This window comes from Polypterus senegalus, chromosome 17 (assembly GCF_016835505.1).
Source record: "Polypterus senegalus isolate Bchr_013 chromosome 17, ASM1683550v1, whole genome shotgun sequence".
Classification (NCBI taxonomy): domain Eukaryota; kingdom Metazoa; phylum Chordata; class Cladistia; order Polypteriformes; family Polypteridae; genus Polypterus; species Polypterus senegalus.
This window is the reverse complement of record NC_053170.1, coordinates 59,726,616-59,749,318: the sequence shown is the minus strand read 5'-3', so window position 1 is coordinate 59,749,318 and position 22,703 is coordinate 59,726,616. Positions and strand designations below refer to the sequence as shown.

General features: G+C 36.5%; 1 protein-coding gene across 1 annotated transcript in view; it reads right to left on the bottom strand.

The window, feature by feature from the left end:
- Positions 1-537: 537 nt before the first annotated feature.
- LOC120517964 (caskin-2-like) overlaps positions 538-22,703 on the bottom strand; it is a 268,762-nt gene continuing 246,596 nt past the window's right edge. The window contains exons 19-21 of the mRNA XM_039740508.1: positions 7,893-9,728; positions 1,707-1,908; positions 538-1,619 (exon numbers count right to left, since the gene is read on the bottom strand). Coding sequence (XP_039596442.1) covers positions 1,523-1,619; positions 1,707-1,908; positions 7,893-9,728 — 2,135 coding nt within the window. The 3' untranslated portion in view covers positions 538-1,522. The remainder of the gene's footprint in view (positions 1,620-1,706; positions 1,909-7,892; positions 9,729-22,703) is intronic.

The following is a 22,703-nucleotide window of genomic DNA, read 5'->3' as shown; positions in this document are numbered from 1 at the left end:
CTTATTTCTTGTTGAGGGCTTTGCTTTACTTTGAATGAACTTGTTTCAATTAAAAGTCAGATGTTTCTCATTTTTTCCCGTTTAAGATTATGGTTCTTCAACAATTAGTGATTTTTTTCTAAGTCTTCTTACTAATTTTTACAAAGGGTGCTCAAAAAACAGTGTACAAGTGTTATTATCTATAAAGTGTTGAATAATCCAGATATATATTTTTGTTTAATAATTATCTATGATTAAAAACTTACAATGGAAACATATTTAACAACAATTCAATTAACATACGATTTGTGCAAGGTTTGCTTTATTTTGTACAGTAATGCTGTTAAAAAATAAATTCCAACAGAGTTTTTCCTTTTAAATTTTGTCAAATAATTTGACATACAGTAAAAAAAACTCATTCTATTCATAAGGTGCTTTTCTTTGAGAAATATTTTTGTTCAGTCAGTTGCATAAAACATACACTTAAGTATGCAAACCTGTTTTTTTTTTTTTAAATTAAATTGATTATATATTTTTTCTTTATATTTCAAATACAAATGTCATTATGCACAGTGAAAAAGTGACAAAAACAAAAATTTAACAGTAGATGAAATAAAGGCTGCTGAAAAGAACTTCCACAATTCATTGCTGTATAAAATTGTTTGAATTTAACTGAAAATCATGTTCAACACAACTTATCTGGGTGTGGAGTTTCATATGCTGGTACTGCAAATTCATGGTCTCACTGGGCGGCAGTAAATTCCAACATTACAAGCCACAAGGCAAAAATCATCCTGGGTGGTGTGTAAGTCTATCATAGGGCTGACCTAAGCACACACATCCACATTCACCCACAGCCACTAAGTGGGGCTGTACTGGCATGTATCTAGGTCAGTACTTGCTCTTTCAGAATTTAAATGATTGGAGAGGCTTAGTGGCTAGACAACTGGGGCATTAGTAGGTGCTCACCCACACCTATAAGAATGAATACTGTTGAAGTCAATGGTAACAGCAGTCCATTAAATTTATCAACACAGACACAAAACAATGTATTTGAATTTTATGAAATAATGGCTAAGGAATAAATTAGAAGTTATAATCTTCAGATTTTCAGAACAAATCTCAACCATGTAAGCCATATTCCTTATTTTTGGACAATAGAAAGTGTGCCCCAGTTCTTCCCAGTGTCTTAAATGAAATATATGTCACATCATAAAACTCAGATTATGGTAAACAATAAGATGTGAAATAATAAAATGACTTAAGCAATGTACAATACATTGAACTTTCTAAATACTAGTAAGGTGCAAAATAATATGTTATTCACAAAAGACCAATAGTGTAGGCTTTTTTTTACTTTGAAATTTTCTGATTTTTTTAAATGTACAACTGCTAAAACTAGGTGGATGATCACTGAGATTTTTTTAATGTCCAATTTTTTCAAATGAAAATCATATCTGTTTGTTTGAAACCTTAGATTTTCAAATGTCTGCTCCTTTTGAATAAAACAATTCAACTGTGGCTTCCCAGTTCGTAGTTCTGGTCATTCCAACATGGCATCCAGCTGGTCTGCAAGATCATCAAACATATTACCTATGTCATCAAGGATGTTTCTTGTGGATTTTATTGTGTCGGATCCACTATAATACAAAACAGAAAATTAATTATGCCACATACATATAAGTTATACAGTAAACAGATTCTGAAGACAGAATACATTTTCAAACCTGTATGTTGTACTCTGAAAATTAAGCTTTCTTTCAACAGCCTGAAGAGCTGCTTCAAGAGATGTTGCAGTCTGTTCCAATCTTTGCTGAACGTGGACAGAACCAGAGGTCTGCTCTAAAGGATTCAAGTTTTCATTTATCTGTCTCACATTTGCAGTTCTGCTGAAGTCTACGTCTATAAATGAGATTAAGGGATTTTCTTCTGCAGAGAAAAAAAAGAAAAGATTCAGTTAAACATGATGGTAAAGTACAACTAAACAGATATCAAACACAAACAAACAAATAAAAAAGAGAATGAATTATTGTTAATTGAGATACTATTATACTGTGCATGATTAAAGTTAAAAAATGAAAACAGATACATGTTATACAATATATTGAGGCTTGTCCTGGTGTATGATTTCTTCTATATTTTTGACTTTCACAGTTTTAAACATCCATCCATTTCCCAAACCACTTTTTCAACACTTTGCCTATTTCATCAAACAAAGGGCGCAAGGCAGGTGCAATGCCAGGACAGGGCACCTGTCCATTGCAGGATGAACACAAACACTCACAGAAACACATTGGCCAAATTAGTAACTACAATTTACATAACTTGCAGTTTGGACTGTGGGACGAAACTAAAGCACCAGCAGGAAACCCACACTAACATGGTGAAAACATGAAGAAACTCCATGCATGGGGCACCTGGGAGGTGAACCCTGTTCTTCTTGTCGCAAGGCAGCAGCACTACCACTGCTGCCCCAATTTTAAACAATTTGTACTAATCAGTTTTAGCAAGCAGGCAGAAAGTGAAGTAGTCTTGATTTTGCTTAAGACATTACTCCAAAAACACAGGATATTTAGTGTATTATTGCTTTTACTGAACTGTGCCTCAGTATAAATACAAGGTGTAATATGGTAGCCCTTAACATACAAATTTCTCCTTAAACAAATTCGCTAGGGGTTTCATTGGAAAATTAATCATCACATAAATAAGGACTTCACTGTTATGACAATTATTGAATTTCATTATAATGTTGTTTACATTTTGGCAATGGCACGAACTGCTTGGAAATATCAAATATTAGATCATTAAAAACACAGCAACCTGTATTTTTAATAGTTACCAAGCATAGTGTCAGTAATATGAATAAATTGTGTTAGAAAGTTGTCATACATAGCAAAAATAGAAACTTGTTAAACCAGAAGATATCAATTATTCTATTTTTACTGTCTGTCTCCATGTAAATGCAATTACATTATCACAAGTTTTGAAAGATATTTATAATGCAAACCAAAATTCAGCAATTTAAATGCATGCACAAAAGTATGACTTCACTGCCGAATTAAATTGTTTCTGCTTTTTTTTATGCCTTTCATGCACAATTAAGCTTATACAGTAGATCAGTGTATTTAAGCAATCTGATTTGCCAGCTTTGCAGTCTACACACCAGGTGTACATTAGTGTTCCTGAACCTGACTGGAGCTTCTAATCACCTCCATATCTGGTGGCTTGATCAAAAATTCTTTAACTTCATTAACTGGACAACACAGAATATTACAATACACCAGTTTTGCTAATGGAATTATTAATCTAATGATAAAAATAGGATTATGTTCTGTCACTGACATGGCTGAAGTTATTGATCAAAAATATAGAATTAGTCAACTACTATTAAAAAAAATAAAAATACTAGCCAAAAAGTTAATGACTTTAAAATTCTAACCACATATTTGACCTTCATTCAGTTACATTGAAAAAAGTATCTATTTCATATTTAAACAGATTTTTTGGCCCTGCTGTCTCCCATAAGCCTACACCAGTGGTGTTCATTTTGTTCATATTATGACCAATAAGATTTCGTCCAACAAATCTCTATGAAAACTAACTTGGGTTTCTGGCGCACAAAAAAATATCTCGGCACACAACATCTTATTTGCTGAAACGGCACTCAACATAAAAGGTTAAACATCTAAGAATCTCAGAATTTGCTATTAGAATCAAAAGCAAATATATCCATTTCTATAAAAGTTGGTTACATTACAACATATAATACAATAAAATAAAAACAATTTGTGTGCTAGTGTGGAGATAAAGGAGATGGTTTGATAAGAAAAGAAAATTCTAATATCCCAACATTATAATATCAAAAAATATAGGCTACAACATAGATAATTATCCAAAAATAACTGTAACAATGATAATAATAATAATAATAAGACTGGAGTACTTTAAGATAAAATAAAATTATCAACTTGGCAACAGGGCTGCAACTCAGATCTTTAAATTCTCTTCTAAAGACTGATTTAACTCAGAATAGAAGCATTTCTCAAATAGGCTCACATGAAAATTTAGGTTAAAACTCTACAAATACCGTCCTCTGTAGTTCACTATCCCCTATGACTATGATTACACTCTTCATATTTCACTCCTAGCATGCTAAAAAAGTTCTCCACTGTCAGTATCTCGCTTGAATAACTGGTGGTATTATGTTCTTTAGCAATTATACGGTTAACAGGAATCATGGGTTTTTGTTAAAATATCTATTTCTTGATGAGGGTTTTTGTTTTCCTTTGAATGAACTTGTTTCAATTAAAAGTCAGATGTTTCTCATTTTTTCAGTGTAAGATGACAGTTCTTCAGCAGTGTTTTTTTTTTCTAACCCTTCTCACTAATTTTTACAAGGGGTGCCAATAATAGTGGAGGGCAATGTATATGCCCATGTTCTGTTGGAGAACCTTTATCACAATAATCCTGGCAAGCTTAATGGGATTTTGAAGGTCAAGGAACTTTGTAATCACAATCGTTTTTGTGCCTGGGGCGCTTTACACAATATTTAAGGTTAACATCTCTCCTGTGACAACATTATGTTTTTTATCTAGGTGCCACCATGTTTAGCATTTTTCTTGATTGGTTGCCATGGTGTTTCTATCCAGTGTCAAGAGGAAGTGTGTAATGTGGCCAGCAGGTATACTATCTGAACTTCAAAACAGGTATTCCATCTGAAGCTAAGCTAAGCCCAGCGCCAGTACTTGCGTAGGAGTCCAATCAGGTATAGTCTGGGTTGCTGCAGGAAGGTGTTGGTTAGAGCAGCAGGGGGTGCTTACCCCATGATCTTTATGGATCCTAATTCAGCATTGCAGTGATGGGATCCCTGTGATGAAACAAATAGTGTGTACATTGGATGAGATATAAAACTGAAATACCGACTCCCTGAACCTCTCTCTGGACAACTTTTAAAAAGTGCAGGGTGTACCCCAAGGTCCTGGCTAAACTGACAATCTTTGGCTTGCCCATTCTGGCCCTGTAATGTTAGGCGAGTGTAATGGAACAAAAATGACTGCTGTAACATCATCCAGGCAGATGCTACACAACGGTGGTGATCAAAGTGGCTCCCTACTTTCTATGTAAAGCACTTTGAGTAGTTACAAAGGCGCTATATAAATGTAATTATTATTTATTAATTACATCATTGTGTCATTGCTAAAAAGAGCAGTTTAAAACACTTCCCATTTGCACACGATTAAATTCACCAAAAGACCCTTGCTTGCATTTATTTTTTTAACCCAATCCCTGGTGTCAAAACCATTGATCTGGTTTTTGACTAGGGTTAATATTTAATAACTTGGCTCTTGTTACATGTTTCTTTTTCAATATTTTGATTTTTGATCTCCTGCACTGTATCATGGTTACGATCATAGTTTCACATCCTGATCTAGTTTGCCTGATTATTTTTTTTTGCTTTTGATACCTTGCTTGCTGTTTATTTTGACATCTCCTGATTCAATCTTCAATTGAAAGCTTCTTACATCTTGTGCAGTCAGCACACATTGATAATGAACGTGCCACAATATTTATATCAAAAAAGTAAATGACTTCAATATCTGCAACAATCACAATCATGTGACAACAAAAATAAACAATATGGAAAAAAAACAAACTGCAAAATGAATACAAAATTGGAATCTCAATTTCTCCAGGCAAAGAAAAAATATCTACTCACTAAAAAATGACTAAACACAAAAATTAATAAATGAATAAAATTTAAATGCAGAATTAAAGCAAAAACTGTAAAACTAATTTTAGTGGCTCGATTATCTATACCACTAATATTTAATAAATCTACACAGGTATCACTGACGTTTTAATATACTTTGTTAAAAAATACAAATGACCTCTATGAATTCCAGTGTTACACTCTGTAAGGCTTTTCCATGTAACATTTGTTAATGTCCTCCATTACTACAATATCCACTTGTTTAAAATTGTTTATTTAGTGTTAACTATAAAATAGTGTTAGACACCCCCACAATGCTCACTGTTTTCAGCATTTCCCATGGATCTCATCCATCATAGGAGCTTGTATATTTAACCTGTTTAGAAATTTGGTGATCAAAGAGGAACTACCCCTGAATCCGTAATTGTTCTGGGAGAAATGAATGCTTACATTAAGCAATAACAGCAATAGTTGGAGAGATGCAAATTGGAAGAAAGACCAGCCTGATTTGAAACTGTGTGGTGAATTGTTACTGGATTCCTTTTCTAGTCATTATATTAAACAAGCAACATGTTACAACAGTAGTTTGCTTATAAATTCACTTGGTATCAGGGTACAATGGGCCAAAAATCTACAATTAAATCTTGTATTTTTGTATTCTGATAAAAGGCCATATGTAATTTGGTGAAAAAGAAATGGTCAATCAATCAAAACTTTGTGTTAGGCTGACTCAGACAGATGGAGAATCTGCTGGACTGGCTTGGAATATTCAAAGGATATTCTGGAAATAGTCAGGGTCCAATTGAACCAAGTGCTGTCTAAGAATTCAGTGAAATATTTAGTATTTAGCTTCCAGCACGGTCATATAATCCACATGCAAGGAAAGACTTGTATAAAGAAGAAATGCTTCTATAATTCAAACAAGTCTAAGAGTAGTAAACCTGCTGCAAAAGCATTATTTTATTATTTAAATAATTATCTAATAATTTGTTACAAGATGCCTTCAAAATACAAAAAGACTCTCATCCTCCCTGTAGATCTCTAGTGTTCATGAAATAAAATTAAAACTATTATGTTACAGATATTCTGTAATTGATTATGCAAACAAACACAATTTGTTTCCTAAATTTCACACAAATATTTAGTTAGCATTTACATATACAATTGTGAATATGGAACAACAAATGAGCTTCAAAACAAGGCCTTTTGGAAATCTAAACATACAGACCTAAATCAGAAAAAGACTGGGAAACTGCTAGTCTAGAAGTCTAGAGATTGACAGACTTTATGATGAAAGTGAAAAAAGAGGCTTAAATGGAGATATTGTACATAATATTTGAATGATAAAAGGCATAAGCTGCTCTGACCTACTGCTGCCAACTGTTGTGACAGCGAACAACCAAGACACTCAAGAGCAAACATATAACTTGTCCATGTTCCTGTTCAGAAAATAATAATAATGATATACTCATTTTCAATATAGTTTCTTGTATGTTTCAAGTCAGACAAGCATCTTATATATAAACGTCTACACTTGGAAGTGTGTGTGTGTCTGTCTGTCTGTCTATCTATCTGGCCCATAAGCGAAAGGGCTCCACCTCCGAGAAAACAGAAACTCGTTTTGCCGCTAATATACAAGCGAGGCCAGCATGTTGGCAAAACAAAACCTCCGAAGAGACTCTCGCTTAGCCGCTAATACACAAGCGAGGCGAGCACATCAGCAAAACAGTATCCCTTTTACTATAGCTCCCGCTGCTAATTAACAAGCGAGTTGAGCACGTCGGCAAAACAGAACCTCCTAGGAGACAGATACCCAGAGTAGTTCCTTTCGATTACCTGACATCTCTACATTACAATTTTCTTTTTGACGATTTCAATAGTTTCTAGGACTTGTAAGCGTCCTCACAATTGTGTGTGTTGTACCCCACTGTATATTTTCAGGTTCTCAGTAAGCATATGCACATGTTTTCTGTGAATTTATTTTGGGTTAGCAGGCTTCCTGAACAATCACCTTAACATTGTTGGCTTACCACACAACACTGTTTATTTCAAAGTATCATGTACTATCCTCTACTACACAATGGGTAAGGGATATGCTACAACATTTTAAAATTAAACTAAAATAATTTAAGTTTGAAAGACTTAACAATCCAAACATTTGTATTTTGTTTCATATTCTTATATTAGGATATGCCACAAGTACCTTTTGTATTTTGTTGCTTGTCGTCTCTTGGCTTGGGTCTACGTTTAACAGTATCGGATTCAGTAAGATTAAACTGTGGTATTTCTAGATGTTTTGCATTTATCCCTTCTTCTGACAGGGAAATGTTAGAGACAACTTCTCTGGAAGACTCAGTGAGAAGATTATGTATCCTGGGTCTTTGTTTGATAGTTAGATTTCCTTCTTCAGCAAAGGGAATGCATTCACTGGAGCTGCTTTGAGAGGATGACGAGCTTTCAAGGCACCCTTTAGTATTAGTCTTACATTCATCATCAGTAACTAGTGTAACCTCATCTCTCCCTAGATCCATACTGTTAGATACACAAGTTTTAGGCTCACTGAATACCATCTGTTCAAGTCTTTCGGACCAATCTTTCAGAATATGGTATCCAACAGATTTTTCTACAGGTGCAAGATTTTCTATTGTTGAGCAGTCTTCATTAACTATTTTAGTGAATGTTTCTTTTTGTTTTTCTAAAGGGAACACTTCATTATGAGTCTGTAGCTTAGCTGGGCTTTCACATGACACTTCCGACATTGTGGCTATGCCTCGAACACTATTTGGATCTGTAATGTTCGAGAAAACTCCTTGAGGCTCCAAAAGTTCATTTATACCTGCATCTAAATTAATTTTGAAATTAGAGGATTGCAAACTAGTTACTGAGCTGAGTCTCTTAGGAGGTGGAGGGGGCGGACCCTTTTTGCGGGCTCGAACAGCAAAAGATTGGCTGCGAGTCACATTATGTTCAGTTGCACACTGCGTACTTGTCAGCTGCCTGCGAACTGGGCGCCTGGTAAGACTACCATAAGATTCCAGTGATCTTCCATCTTCTTCTGGGTCCTCATCAGACATGGCACATCGAGTAAGACTTTGGGAGCGCTTTTTTGTCCTGAATTCTCCATTTTTACTGGGCACTTGGCTAGAAAGAAGTGATACAGCACTTGGTACATTCTTGACAAAAATATCTTGGTCTTTCTTTGTGATCTCCAATTCTGAACAGAGATGCCTAGATTCTTTTTGTGTAGAATATTTCTCTGGCATGGTTGTGACGATCTGTTGTAAAACTGGCTTGTATGTGCCTACTGGCACTGTTGACAAAGTGATACTATTAGTAGCGGTTGAATTTTCTGGGTATATGGGGGTCTGAGGTTTAGCAATGTCTGGAATATGTTGGGGTTTACAAATTAGTTTAATTACTTCTATGGTAGCATTGGAGTCATTTTGATATGAGTGGAAGTCTGAATTAATTGTTTTAGTTTGTGCACAACACTGGAATTGGTCTTGTCCTTCAGGAATGTTTCTTTCATCCATAAGGCAGTCTACAAATCCTCCATTAATTCCATCAACATCAACACCAACATACCCGCCCCTTCTGTAATCTTCATCACTGTTTCCTGGCCTAGGATGCTCAATGTAACACTCAGCATGATCTAAACTTTTTCTGGGTTCTTTAGGTAGGGATGCTTGTGCCACTATGATCTCCTGTGAGTGTCCTGAACCTCTTGAACGCCCTCCAATGCTTTCTTGGCTGCTGGAGAAAGAAAGCAGACTCTTGACTGTTAAACCATCCTGATGGTTGTTATATTTACTAGAGATGGTGCTCTGAAGTTCTGGACTAAGTTCAATGTCTTGAAATGTTGTCATTTTAGCAGTTTGGGAAGAATAACACTCTCCTCCATTCTCTGTTTCAATGGTCACAGTTGCCAGCTCGCCTGGAATTTTGTGCATCAAAGCTTTATTCTCCAGTTCTCTCTGGTTCATAATTTTTTGGATATCATTCAACTTCTTTACAGCAAGCATAATTTTCTTTTGATACCCTGGGAATAAAGAAACATGAAATGCATTAAGAATCTCTGTATATTACTTACAAGACATTTTGCAAAATTGTTATAGTTCCATATTACACTTGTTTATGGACATATTGCCATAATTCAATTACATTAGTGTGTTCAAATTAATGTGTATCTATATGTGTATGTTTGGTGTAACTAGTAATTTGTTAAGTCTGTAAATCTATTTTGGTTGTTAACTTGTTACAATGACCTGAGGCTGCACTCACTTCTTCTTCTTTCAGCTGCTCCCGTTAGGGGTCGACACAGCGGATCATCTTCTTCCATATCTTTCTGTCCTCTGCATCTTGCTCTGTCACACCAATCACCTGCATGTCCTCTCTCACTACATCCATAAACCGTCTCTTAGACCTTTTTCTTCTCTTGCCTGGCAGCTCTAAACTTAGCATCCTTCTCCCAATGTACTCAGCATCTCTCCTCTGCACATGTCCAAACCAGCGCAATCTCGCCTTTCTGACTTTGCCTCCTTGTCCAACTTGAGCTGACCCTCTAATGTACTTTTTTCTAATCCTGTCCATCCTTATCACACCCAATGCAAATCTTAGCATCTTTAACTCTGATACCTCCAGCTCTGTCTCCTGTTTTCTGGTCAGTGCAACCATCTCCAACCCATATAATATAGCCGGTCTCACTACCATCCTGTAGACCTTACCTTTCACTCTTGCTGATATCTGTCTGTCACAAATCACTCCTGAAACTCCTCTACACCCATTCCACCCTGTCTGCACTCTCTTTTTCACCTCTCTTCACTGTCCTGCTCCACTGACAGACTGAGGAGATTGTCCCCCCAACACTATGCGACTCTCTAATTCCACCTAGTGGGGGTGGGGCTGGGGGATAAACGTTAACATTATACAAAGTTATTGTCTGTTTTACTTGCATTTTTATCAGTCTTTAATTTAATATTGTTTTTTTATCAGTCTTTAATATTGTTTTTTATCAGTATGCTTCTGCTAGAATATGTGAATTTCCCCTTATGATTAATAAAGTATCTATCTTCCACAATCTCCATTACACTGTACTGTTGATCCCAATTATTTAAAGTCATCCACCTTTGCCAAATCTACTCCTTGCATCCTCACCATTCCACAGACCTCTATAGCTCTATATGTGCAAAACATTCAATTATTTAACTTAAATCTTTTATCGAGCACATCTATCTCCTCTGAAATTGTCCAAAATATTTCCAGGGGAAGATCCACCTGCGAACATTACAATTGAGCCCCAGATTCACTGGGCCACAATGTTTGGGCGTGTACCAAATTAATATTATTCTGGACGAAAATTTTTAAATGCCTATCAGACAACCTCAGTGTCACAATCCCTCCTTATCCATTAACAGCTGTGTTTGGTGTACTCCCAAATGAGCATAAAGGACAAACAAACTGTAATTGCCTTTACTTCACTACTAGCATGTAGACTTGCCTTGCTCGACTGGAAGAATCTTAACCTACCTCTTTTAAGTTAGTGGGTAACTGATGTTATATACTATTTGAAATTGGAAAAAATCTAGTTCTCACTTAAAGGATATGTGCAAAACTTGTCTAAAACCTGGCAGGATTTAACCAATAACATTTCAGAATAAGCTTTTATACTGAGGGAAAAGATTCCTGTCTCTCTTTAGTACTCTTAAGACTAGAATCCCCTAAAGCCTACAAAAAAACTTGTAATCCAAGACCACCTTAAATTCCTTCGCATCTCCCCATTAGTATCTTTTGTGTTGCAAATGTTTCTATCAGCACAAGCAACAAGCAGCCTGCTATCCCATCCCCTCAGTGACACAGCTCAAGTTGCACAGAAGATTCTCAGACCTCAAGTGTGTTTATCTGGGTGTGAGGTGCCTGGAATTGTAGAAGGTAAATAATATATCATTACTTGGAATACATACATTTCATGTGTATTCTGTGTCTACAACGATCTATGTAAATGTAGGAACTTGAAAAGCACTTTGAGCTACTGTTTGTATGAAAATGTGCTATATAAATAAATGTTGTTGTTGTTGTTGATAACAGGAAAGGCGAGGCAGGAATTGATGAACACATAGCTAAAACAGAAACGTTTTCCATTTTTTAGTAATAATTGACAAAATGTAGACATGAAGTGTATAATGTGTGAAGTCCAAATATCAAATAAACACTTTTACAAAAACTACAAGTATAACAAAACAAGTACGCTTTTACTCAAGAATATAACTGAGAAAAAGAAGCTGGCTTAGGGTGAAAGGTATATACTGTATGTCTGCTTGGTTGGTGCAGTGGTAAGAACCGCTGTCTACTAATAAAGGAGTTGTGGATTCGATTTTCAGGACCTCCTATTACTATTTTTAGTAGTGTGATGTTTGTATTTCTATTTTATAATAAAAATATACATTTGATTTGAATATATAACAACCAGTGTAACTTTATAGTGCTTTTAATAGTTCGCTTTTTTATCTGTTTTATTCTGTCAGTCACATACACGCTCCCTCACGATCTGATGCTGTTAGTTTTCAAAGAAAGATGTGGTATTATAAATAAGTACCTGGGGGGTTCACATAAACAACAAACTGGACTGGTCTGACAACACAGTGGTACTGAAGAAGAAGAACTAGAACAAACAGACCTTGCAAATAAGACTCAGATCTTTTCATGTTTGCAGCAAGTTACTGGAAATATTCAACCAGTCCACAGTAGCCAGTGTGGTGCAACTTGAGCTCAAAAGAAGTACAATGCCTGAAAAAGCCTGCCATATCACAGTGCAAAACCTGGACACACTGGAAACATTTGTGGAAAATAGGATGATGGTAAAATTGGATGCCATTATGAAAAAGACCCTCCATCCCCTCCAGGTGGTGCTCTCTAGGAGAACTTTTAGCTACAGGCTCATTCCACCACGGTATGCTAAATAGTGCCTCTAGTGGTCTACCCACTGCTATCAGGCAATTCAATGCTTCCATTTGATGTGGTCATTAAGTTTATTTTTATGTATTGATTGATTGATTGTATTGTGTCCTGTGAGTTTGTAGTCTTGTTCTTTATGTTTCTGCTGCTGTATGCATTTGAATTGTCCCAATGGAATTAATAAAGTTTACCTATCTAATCTAATTATTAGTAACTGGACTGAGTTTCTTAGTTACAGTGTATAAATCTGTAAAAGATGAAGCAAGTTTGAGGGATGGAGCCATCATGTTTATCTTTTATTACGAGACACACCTTCTGCCCAATACTGGACTCTGAGGGAAGCTTACATTTATGGTCAGAAAATGTTTGAGTAGAGGTTTATACCTTTGACAGGTTCTCCTCGACAACTTACCACACATCACAACATAGTGATGAACTCAAAATGAGTTAATCAAGAACACGGGGACATGGTTGGAAACTTGGTAAGGGTAAATTTCACACAAACAAGTAAACTGCAAAAATGTAACTTATGATTAATAAAATTCATGGCTCCAATTTAGCATAAAAGTTGCTATTACTTAATCTTTGCAATACCTCTTGAACATCTTTCTTAAAAAAATTAAAGATGTCATCTATATATAACAATATAAAGATTCCCAAGTCATCCATACTATTTACAAAAAATTGAAAAATTGCTGGTGCATTTGCTAATAATCATCATGGTATTACCGTATATTCAGAGTGTCCATTGGTAGTAAGGAATGCTGTGTTCATACTCTTCCTTGATTCATGTTAAATTATAGGCACATCTGAAGTCGAGCTTTCTAAAAACCATTGAAGCTATGATTTGATTGAAAAGAGATGAAATGAGGGAATAACTATTTTTAATAGTTATTTTATTCAGTTGTCTATAATCAATACAGAAAACAAAGTACTATTGTTTTTCTTTAAAAAAAGAAACCAATACTAACAGGACTGCTAAATTGTCTAGTGCAGTGGTCAGCAAACTATGGCTGGCCAACTGTGGCCCAAAAATATATATATTTTTTTTATTGGCTCACGTTCATGTAATTTCTTCCTCGTCTTTCTCCTAAATAGCACAACGTCACCTACTGCAATTTCTTTCCCTTCATTGCTGCATTTATTTGAGGTCATTATCACTGTAATATATGAGTTACGCATAAAAGGCTCCTTACGGTGAACTGTTCATGTAGCGAATATAGCTTATCTGTATTGATACTATAGACCTAGTGCACACAGCTAGATTTTTATCATGTAATAGAAAAAAAGATTAATAGGCTGGGTCAGAAATTTCAAGACAAATGGTCAGAAGAATACTTTTGTGTTCCAAGGACAGAAAAAGTAATTTGTCTGATTTGCCAAGAAACTACTGCAGTAGTTAAACAATACAACATCAAAAGGCATTATGAGATGAGCCAAAGCTGGGTGGAGGGAAAAAATTGAACAACTAAAAAAATCATTTTCAGAACAGCAAACCCTATTTAGAAGATGACATGAAGAACAAATGGTGGCGGTCAGAGAAGGCCACCAAGTATCGCAACTTTTTGCTGCGTCACGTAAACCATTCACTGAAGGTGAACTTATTAAGCTGAGTATGCAATAGTTTGTGGAGATGTGTGCAGAGAAATGGAACTTGTTCCAGTTGGTGAGTTTTTCAGCAAAACAGTTACCAGACAGGTAGAAGAAATGCTACACAATCTCTTGCAGCAGCTCAAAAGCAAAGTACAAATATTCGTTAATTATTCTATTCCCCTTGACGTCAGTACTGATGTAGTTGCTACTGCACAATTGCTGGTATTTTTACGGGGTATAGATGAATCGTTTTGTATCACTGAGTAGCTAGTCACCCTTCATAGTTTGAAAGGAAATGTAATTGGAGAATAAACATTCCTATGTGTGTTTAAAACACTTGAGCAGTTTAATTTCAAATAGGAGAACTTAAAATGTGTTACAACCGATTGTGGAAAGAACACACCAGGAAATACAATTGGCATAATGAGGAGAAAAAATAATGCCAATGGGTATCCTGAAACCAGTTGTTATACAACGCATTATCAATCAGCAAGTGCTCTGAGGAAAAGCTCTTGGTTTGAAGACATAATGACAGGTATCACATCTACTGTAAATTTAATTTGTTGACATGCCCTAAATCACCAACAATTTCTAAGTTTTTTGGAGGCAACCAATGCACAGTACAGGAACAAACGTATCATACTGAAGTGAAGTGGCTGAGCAGAGGCAGAGTGCTGAGGAGATTTTTTGAGTTACACTCTGAAATCAGCACATTCATAACAGAAAAGGAAAGCCTGTCAAAGAGATGTCTAATTCAGAATGGCTTTGGAAGTTGGCGTTTCTCACCGAACACATCAATGACTTAAATTCCAGACTACAGGGAAAGGGAAGACTCACATGTAATTCATATAATAGTGGATGAGAACTACAAAGTCAAGGTTGAGATCCAGCCTTTCTGATGATCATCTGCATGCTAGTCTGTAGATTGCGGTGTCCAAAATAACCCTAAATGTTGGCGACTTAGCAGCAGAGAAGCAAGCATACACATCTCACTAATGGTGTTGTGATGGAAAGGTGAGTTGAGTTTTATTCCTAGTACTTGGGAAAAACATTTGCCAACCCTGGTCTCAGTGAAGTAAAAAAATAACCTGAGGATTTCAAGAAGAATAATAATTTGGGTTTGCTGTTCAGCCATAGGTTTTGGACATCTTACAATAATTAAGTCTGCCACAAACTTTAAACCAGAATATTTTAGAAGAAAATATAATGACACTTTCAGTAGATAAAGTAGAAATAATGTAACACAGCAATCATCTTAATCACACTGGTAAATCTACAACTTAATGGCTTAAAAATTTTGGACTGGCTTACTCAGAGTTCTTACTTCAACTCTGCTTAGAGGAATGTCCTGACCTGACATGTAAGCAGGTTTGTGTAACCTCAGATACTACATGCTAAACCTAACCCATTTTTTACATCTGAAGGAGGTTATTGGAGCAAATATTTTTAAGATTGGATGTTGTTCCTGTGGCCATTTTTTTATCTGCTGTGTATGACATATAAGGAGGACTATGCTTTTATCCAAATCAGAGAGTAACACAATTAACAAAATCAATGCAATTTGTAAAGTGTAATGTGATTTATACTCCAAGTAGAAACTGGAGAAAAATACATTAGAACAATTAGAACAACCTAGACGAGAATAGGCCTTTCAGCTCACTAGTCCTATCTATTTAATTCTTCCAAGTTAACATCAAGTTAAGTTTTTAAGGTCCCTAAAGATCTACTATTTACCACACTCCTTGGTAACTTATTTCATGTATCTCTTTGTTCTCTGAGTGAAGAAAAACATCCTAATGGAGTAGACTGGAGGTTAGGGGCAAACGCTGATACAGTGCATTACCACACCCACCACATGGCTGCAACGGGTGATACCTCAGCACCACACTAGTTTAGATGGAATGGTTTGTGCGAAATTTACCCTTAACAAGTTTTCATGTCCCCATGCTCTTATTGAACTAATTTTAAAATAACAGTTTCAATCCCATACACTAATTCACTTCATAATTTTGAACACTTCAATGATGTTTCCTTTAGCCTCCTTTAGCTTAAATGGAAAATGTGTAGCTCTTAAAATCTTTATTCATAGCTCATCCCTCTGTAGCCCTGGAATCGGCCTTGTCACTCTTCTCTGGCATTTTGCAAGAGCTGCTATGTCTTTTTTATAGCCTGGGAACAAAAACTGCACACAGTATTCCCGATGAGGCCTCACCAGTGCATTATAAATCTTGAGCATAACCATATTGGACTTGTACACCACACATCATGCTATATAACCTAACATTCTGTTAGCCTTCTTAATGGCTTCTGAGCAATGTCTAGAAGTTGATAGTGACAATTCCACTACAACTCCTAAATCCCTCTCATTAGGCGAACTTTTAATTTGCAGACCTCCCATTTTTACTTTCTACATATAATACTTTACATTTACTACATTAAATTTCATCTGCCACTAATCTTCCAAAATTTTGTATATTGTCCAAGTCTCTCTGTAAAGATTCAATGGATTCTAAATTATCTGCCAATACACCTAGCTTGGTATTATCCACAAACTTGATTAGCTTGTTATTTATATTCCTATCTAAATCATTTATATGTATTAAAATAGCAATGGTCCTAGCATCACCACTCTAAACATCACCCAATTCTGATAAGGTTCCTCTTACCATATCTGCTTACTGTGTCTGAGCAAATTTTGCATCCATCTACACATTACACCCTGAACTCCCACTTCTTTTAGTTTGATGCCCAACCTCTAATGTAGTACCTTATCAAATGTTTCTAAGAGTCAATAAAAATAATATTATATGCACCACTTTGATTGTCTCCTTCTGTTGCTTCACCATAGAATTCCAGCATGTTATTAAAACACATTCTCACTCTTCTGAACAAATGCTGACTGTTCAGGAAAACTCCTATTTTTGTCATATGTTGATAAATCTTTTCCTTAAATCCTTTCATTATTTTACCTGTGATGAATGTTAAGCTTACTGGTCATTATTTGCTTGGATCTGACCAATTTACCAATTGTGTTAGTGCGTTAATGTACTGTGTTAAAAAACAGTCAATGATGAATCTAAAATTGCTAAATTTGCTATTTGCAAAATCAACCCAGTTAACTCTTTTAGGGATGAATTTTTTTTTTGTTTCTTTTCTCCCAGGGCTGAATATTTTTCTAAAAATTCACTTTGTTTAAAAGAAAAATAACACAAAGCAATGGTTTAACACATCAAATCAACAAAAAATCCACTACTTTTTTCAATCTATATCTAGCTTTAGGTGCAATTTTTAGAAAACATGCAATTTCATATCACCTATATGCTGACGACTGCCAAATTTATTTCTCCCTCAAGTCAACTGACTCCACCAAACCTCTCCTCGACTGCCTATCTGACATTAAGGACTGGCTGGCTGTAAACTTCCTTCACCTGAACGATTCAAAAACCGAGGTCATTGTTTTTAATCCCGACTGCAAACAGGCTCCACCCCTTGGCCTCGTTTCTCTTCCCATTCCAGTAACTTAGTCTGTCTCCAATCTTGGAATCAAAATGGATACGTTCCTGAAAATGGATGCTCAAGTCAACAGCACAGTAAAATCCTGCTTTTTCCATCTAAGGCGAATCGCCAACCTCAAGCCTATTCTGTCTAACCACCTCCTGGAATCAGTAATCCATGCATTCATTACACCCCGGCTTGACTACTCTAATTCCTGCCTTTTTGGTATCAGTAAAGCCACTCTTTCTAGACTCCAACTGGCTCAAAATGCGGCTGCAAGGCTTCTAACTGGAAGTAGCAGAATCCAACACATTTCACCGATTTTAAAAACCCTACACTGGCTGCCGGTTAGATTCAGAATCGATTTTAAGATTCTCCTCCTAACCTATAAGGCATTAAATGGTCTAGCCCCCGCCTATTTGAGTGTCTTGCTCCATTGTCACAATCCCCCTCGTGTTCTTAGATCCGCAGATCAGCTGCTCCTAACCGTTGCCAAGGCACGTTTTAAAGTTCGTGGTGAAAGGGCTTTCTCCGTCTGTGCACCCAGGCTCTGGAACTCCCTGCCCTTAGTGGTTAGGCAAGCTGCTTCAGTCGCCACATTCAAATCTCGCCTAAAAACGCACTTCTTCACATTGGCTTTTAATTCTGAACCTGTTTCATTTTCCACTTGCCTTTTGCCATTTTATCAATTTTATTTGGTCCCCTGACCTGTTTTTAGTATCTCTGTTTTAATTCTCTCTTAATGTTTGTTTTTAATATTTTGCTTTTAGTCCTGCTTGTTGTAACTGTACAGCGCTTCGGTCAGTTGTAATGCTGTGTTTTTAAGCGCTCAACAAATAAATATGGTATGGTAAAAAATATATATTTTTGACAAATGTTACTGTCTTGCATGTTGTATGAGCCTGTATATTATATGATTTCACATACATGTTACGCAGCAAAATCCTGCAAAGTATGATAACATTAAAAGCAGGTAATTGCATGCATTACCACATTGCACTGCTTACAAAATGTGTTGCACTGGTGCCTCTTCTTTTCATTTGTCTGCTGCTGCACACAACACAGTCAGGTTTGTACTTTTTGTCCTCGTATGGTGCAGGAAAGTGGTGCTCAGTCAGCCTGTCTGACACTGCTCTTTGTGATAGCCTTCCTATCTTTGCAAAAGACACTGCAACATACTCTAACAGAAAATTGTCGACCACCTTCTTGCGGAAATCTGTCAGAGCCACGGTGCTGTCACTGTTTGCCTGCTTAAACATTGTATATCCATTTGTGAGTGCAATCTCATGCATGCGATGGTACACAGTGTGGTACCACTTGGTAAATTTATAGCTATAAGCGTATGACCCCAGCATATGATCCAGTCGATCAACTCTGGCCATTTTACAATTATATTCCTCCAGTGCAACTGGCTTATTCAGCTTTCTACCTTCTGCATTTCCACTTTGACGAATAACTTTATCATGTGTTATTGGTGCGTACTGTAGAGAGACAAGTCACCCGTTTGACATCGTGCCGTGCCATGCCACTGCCACCATTTTTTGCGAGTTTTCTGCCCGCATGCAAACAGGATTGTCACCTCTTTTCATTTTCAGCCTGTCTGGCTTCAGCTGTGAAGGCATGCGTCTCCTTTTCACACTCACTGTGCCACACACTTCAATTCCCATGCTCTGTAGCTCCATTAACAATTCAGGTGATACATAGAAATTGTCCATATACACAACATAACTCAAATGTTCATATCCCTGCTCCATCACAACCTGACTTGTCAAGGGACAGTTCTCTCTATGAAAGGAATAGTTTCCTGTGTATGTTATTACTTTCAGGCAGAAACCAGTGTTTGCTTCTGCCAGTACAAAATCCTTTATACCATACTTTGTGGGCCTGTCTGGCATATACTGGCAAAAAAAAGGTGTCACTTGTATTTTATTGTCATTCACGGATAAATCACGGCCAGGCTGATAAAATTGTTTATATGTTGGTTCCACAATGTCAAGCATGGGCTGAATTTTATACATGTGGTTATACCCTGGCTCACCCCTTGGGATTTGCTTCTGGTTATCAGAGAAATGAATAAAACTTTGCAGAATAATATGTAAAACATTGACTGCTGAGTATTTTGTTTTCTGCACTCACTTCACTCCCTTGAGAAATGTTGATGCCATGTTGCCTTTGTTTGTTTTATAACTCACACACATACAGGGACTGGATGCCGAGTCAATGAGTCTAACATTCCTCCAAGCAAAGAGGGAATACCTTTAACATAACGGTGAGTTTTGTCGCCTTTACAGCTGATTATCGCACTCTACCCCGGATGTTGATTTTTGTTGACGGGCGTCCTCAATCCCTCCCGTTGACAAATTACGACATCCGCCCTAAAAGAATTAATATCCGGGTAGTTAAAGACCCCAATGACTATAATATCATCCTGTAAACATGTTTTTTTTTATTTTATTAAAAGATGCATATTGAAATCTACTACCTAAATTACTATAGAACACTAATGTTTTCCAGATCTATCCAGATGTCTTTATTAAGATGAAGCTCATCATCTAAGCGAAGAAGACTTAACATAAACAGCAACACTCCCCCCTTTTCTGTTCCGTCTGTCCTTCCTAAAAATGTGTACCCCTCTATGTCATACACATCCCCATCTTTGTTATTTAGCCAGGTTTCTGTTATTTCTATAACATCATAATTATGCTCAGCTACATACAACTCCAACTCACTTGTTTTATTTCCAGAAACTTCCAAGACTTACAGCTGGATATTTTTAACGTGTTATTTTATTTTCCATTTAAACATTAGGTTACAATTTACATTAGTTTAAAAGTAAATATACATACTATCATTTATTCCATTATGTACAGTTTTAAACCTGGACTGTACAAAACACCCATTCACTAGTTTAAACAATACTTAAATAACCTACTCATAAGCCTCCCCAACATATTGGTTACATTTGAACTGAAGGGGCGCCAATTACGGAAAAATAACATGTCCCATCTACCACAAAATGAGTCCCACTGCCACATAAACCTACATCCTTCTATCCTGCACCAAGATTTCAGCCACATATTAACCCATCTAATCTCCTCAGTCTTACCTGGACTGGTGTGTGGCACATGTAGAACTTCAGAAAATACTAACTTTTTAGTTCTGCTCCTCATTCTGGCTCCAAACTCTTTAAATATGGATTGCAGAACTGACAGCCTCCACTTATGTATGACATTTGTTCCTACACGGACAATGATAACTGGATACATCCCTGCTGTGACGAAGAGCCGATCAACCCTTCCAGGGAGGTCTCCCACCTGTGCACCTGGAAGGCAACATACTATGCTCTCTGTCTCTGGATAAAACCTGTGCTTCAATTCCACTAATGATAAAGTCCAATACCAATACAAAGTCTCTCTTTCTAGGGACTGGTTTTTGAGGTGACTCGTTGGGGATCCTCATGTCTACCTTACCACTTCAGAGACCCTGTCCAGCTCTGCAAGGACCTGAAAACTTCCAGTTCTGGGGTTGATGCCCCTGGACAGTATGTACCCTTATTCATGTGCCTTGTGAACATCACCCGCCTATCTCTACCTGTGTGGTCTGTAGTCTCCTCCCATGCCACCACAGGTGAGCACTCTCTCTTGGTAAAGGACATTTATCTGGGCCAGATCTGTCAATTCTCTACTACAATGCAGACCAGTTAACTCCTCTTCTACCCAGTGACACTGAACTTGAGGTGCTGGATCAGCTGGCATCTTCTGCAGATGTAGCCTTCAAGGAAGACTGGCTCCTCCAAAAAGTCCAACATCCAACAGGATTTACATTACACATATTAAAACTTGGCTTTGGATTATGAAAACTACTCAACCTTTTTTAAATTAAATTTTAATGATTTAACCTAAATGATTAAAATAACAATTAAAACTAAAAAATTAAAGAACTACTACAGTTATTGTACTCCTTTTGACCCCTTAAATTCCTGTATCTTCCCCTTGAATACCTACTCTTAGTCTTTCTTTGAGGTTTACTTTTCTCTGTCTGTGTTCCTAACTTTGTGCCCCTTTTATAACTTTCTTATTCTGAAGCTCTCCACTCACACTGTTTGTATTCCTTCCCATTAATGAACCCTTACGCTGTTGCCCTGTTAATTACTTTATTTTCCTGTTCACTAAAAACTGTTCAATCCAGGAAACATCTTCATTTTTACTAAGATAATTAACATATGTGCCCTCACTTTCTGCTAGCGTGAACATTTAATGTACAAGTGCTATATGGTGCTCTATCCAAATATTCTTTATATGTCTTTACTTTTTCCCCACTATTTGCTTCCCACAAAACTATTTGACACTACATTAGTGGTTATTTTCTTACAGGATTGTTGGTTTCAGCTGACTTTCCCTGACCTGCATGGTGTGGTCAATGCTACTTTTGAATACAAATGACAGGAATAAATCAAGTAACTTGTCAAACACTTCCAAAAATTCTCACCTACTTTTGCTCCTGTGTGGGAGACAAAAAAGCTCTCCTACAGGGAAAATAAATCCATAAAAATGTCCACATGTCTCTTAAGCAGCAATCAACAAAGTTATTAGCTACAAAATCTGTCTTTTAATTAACTCTCACATGTCAGAGCACAAAATTCTCAGCACCACTTCCGCTCACAATGAAGACATCAGCACTCCAGTACGTCTCAGTCTCATCACAGTGCACGATTACCAGAAACCTGTAGTTTGATTCACCTTTATCTATTTATTGTATATATTTTGTCCAATACAATTTCTCTAGGAGTTGGAATCTATCCTTCACTTGTGTTTAAAACTTACATATATGTGAAAGAAAAAAGCAGAAAATTTAAAGAAATCTTAGCTGGTAGCTATTCATTTAAAAGATAGTATAATGTTTGTGGTGGTAGGTGGAGTGTTCTGTCATAAGCTGATGCCCTGTTGGTTTTTACTTTGAATTCATTACCACAATT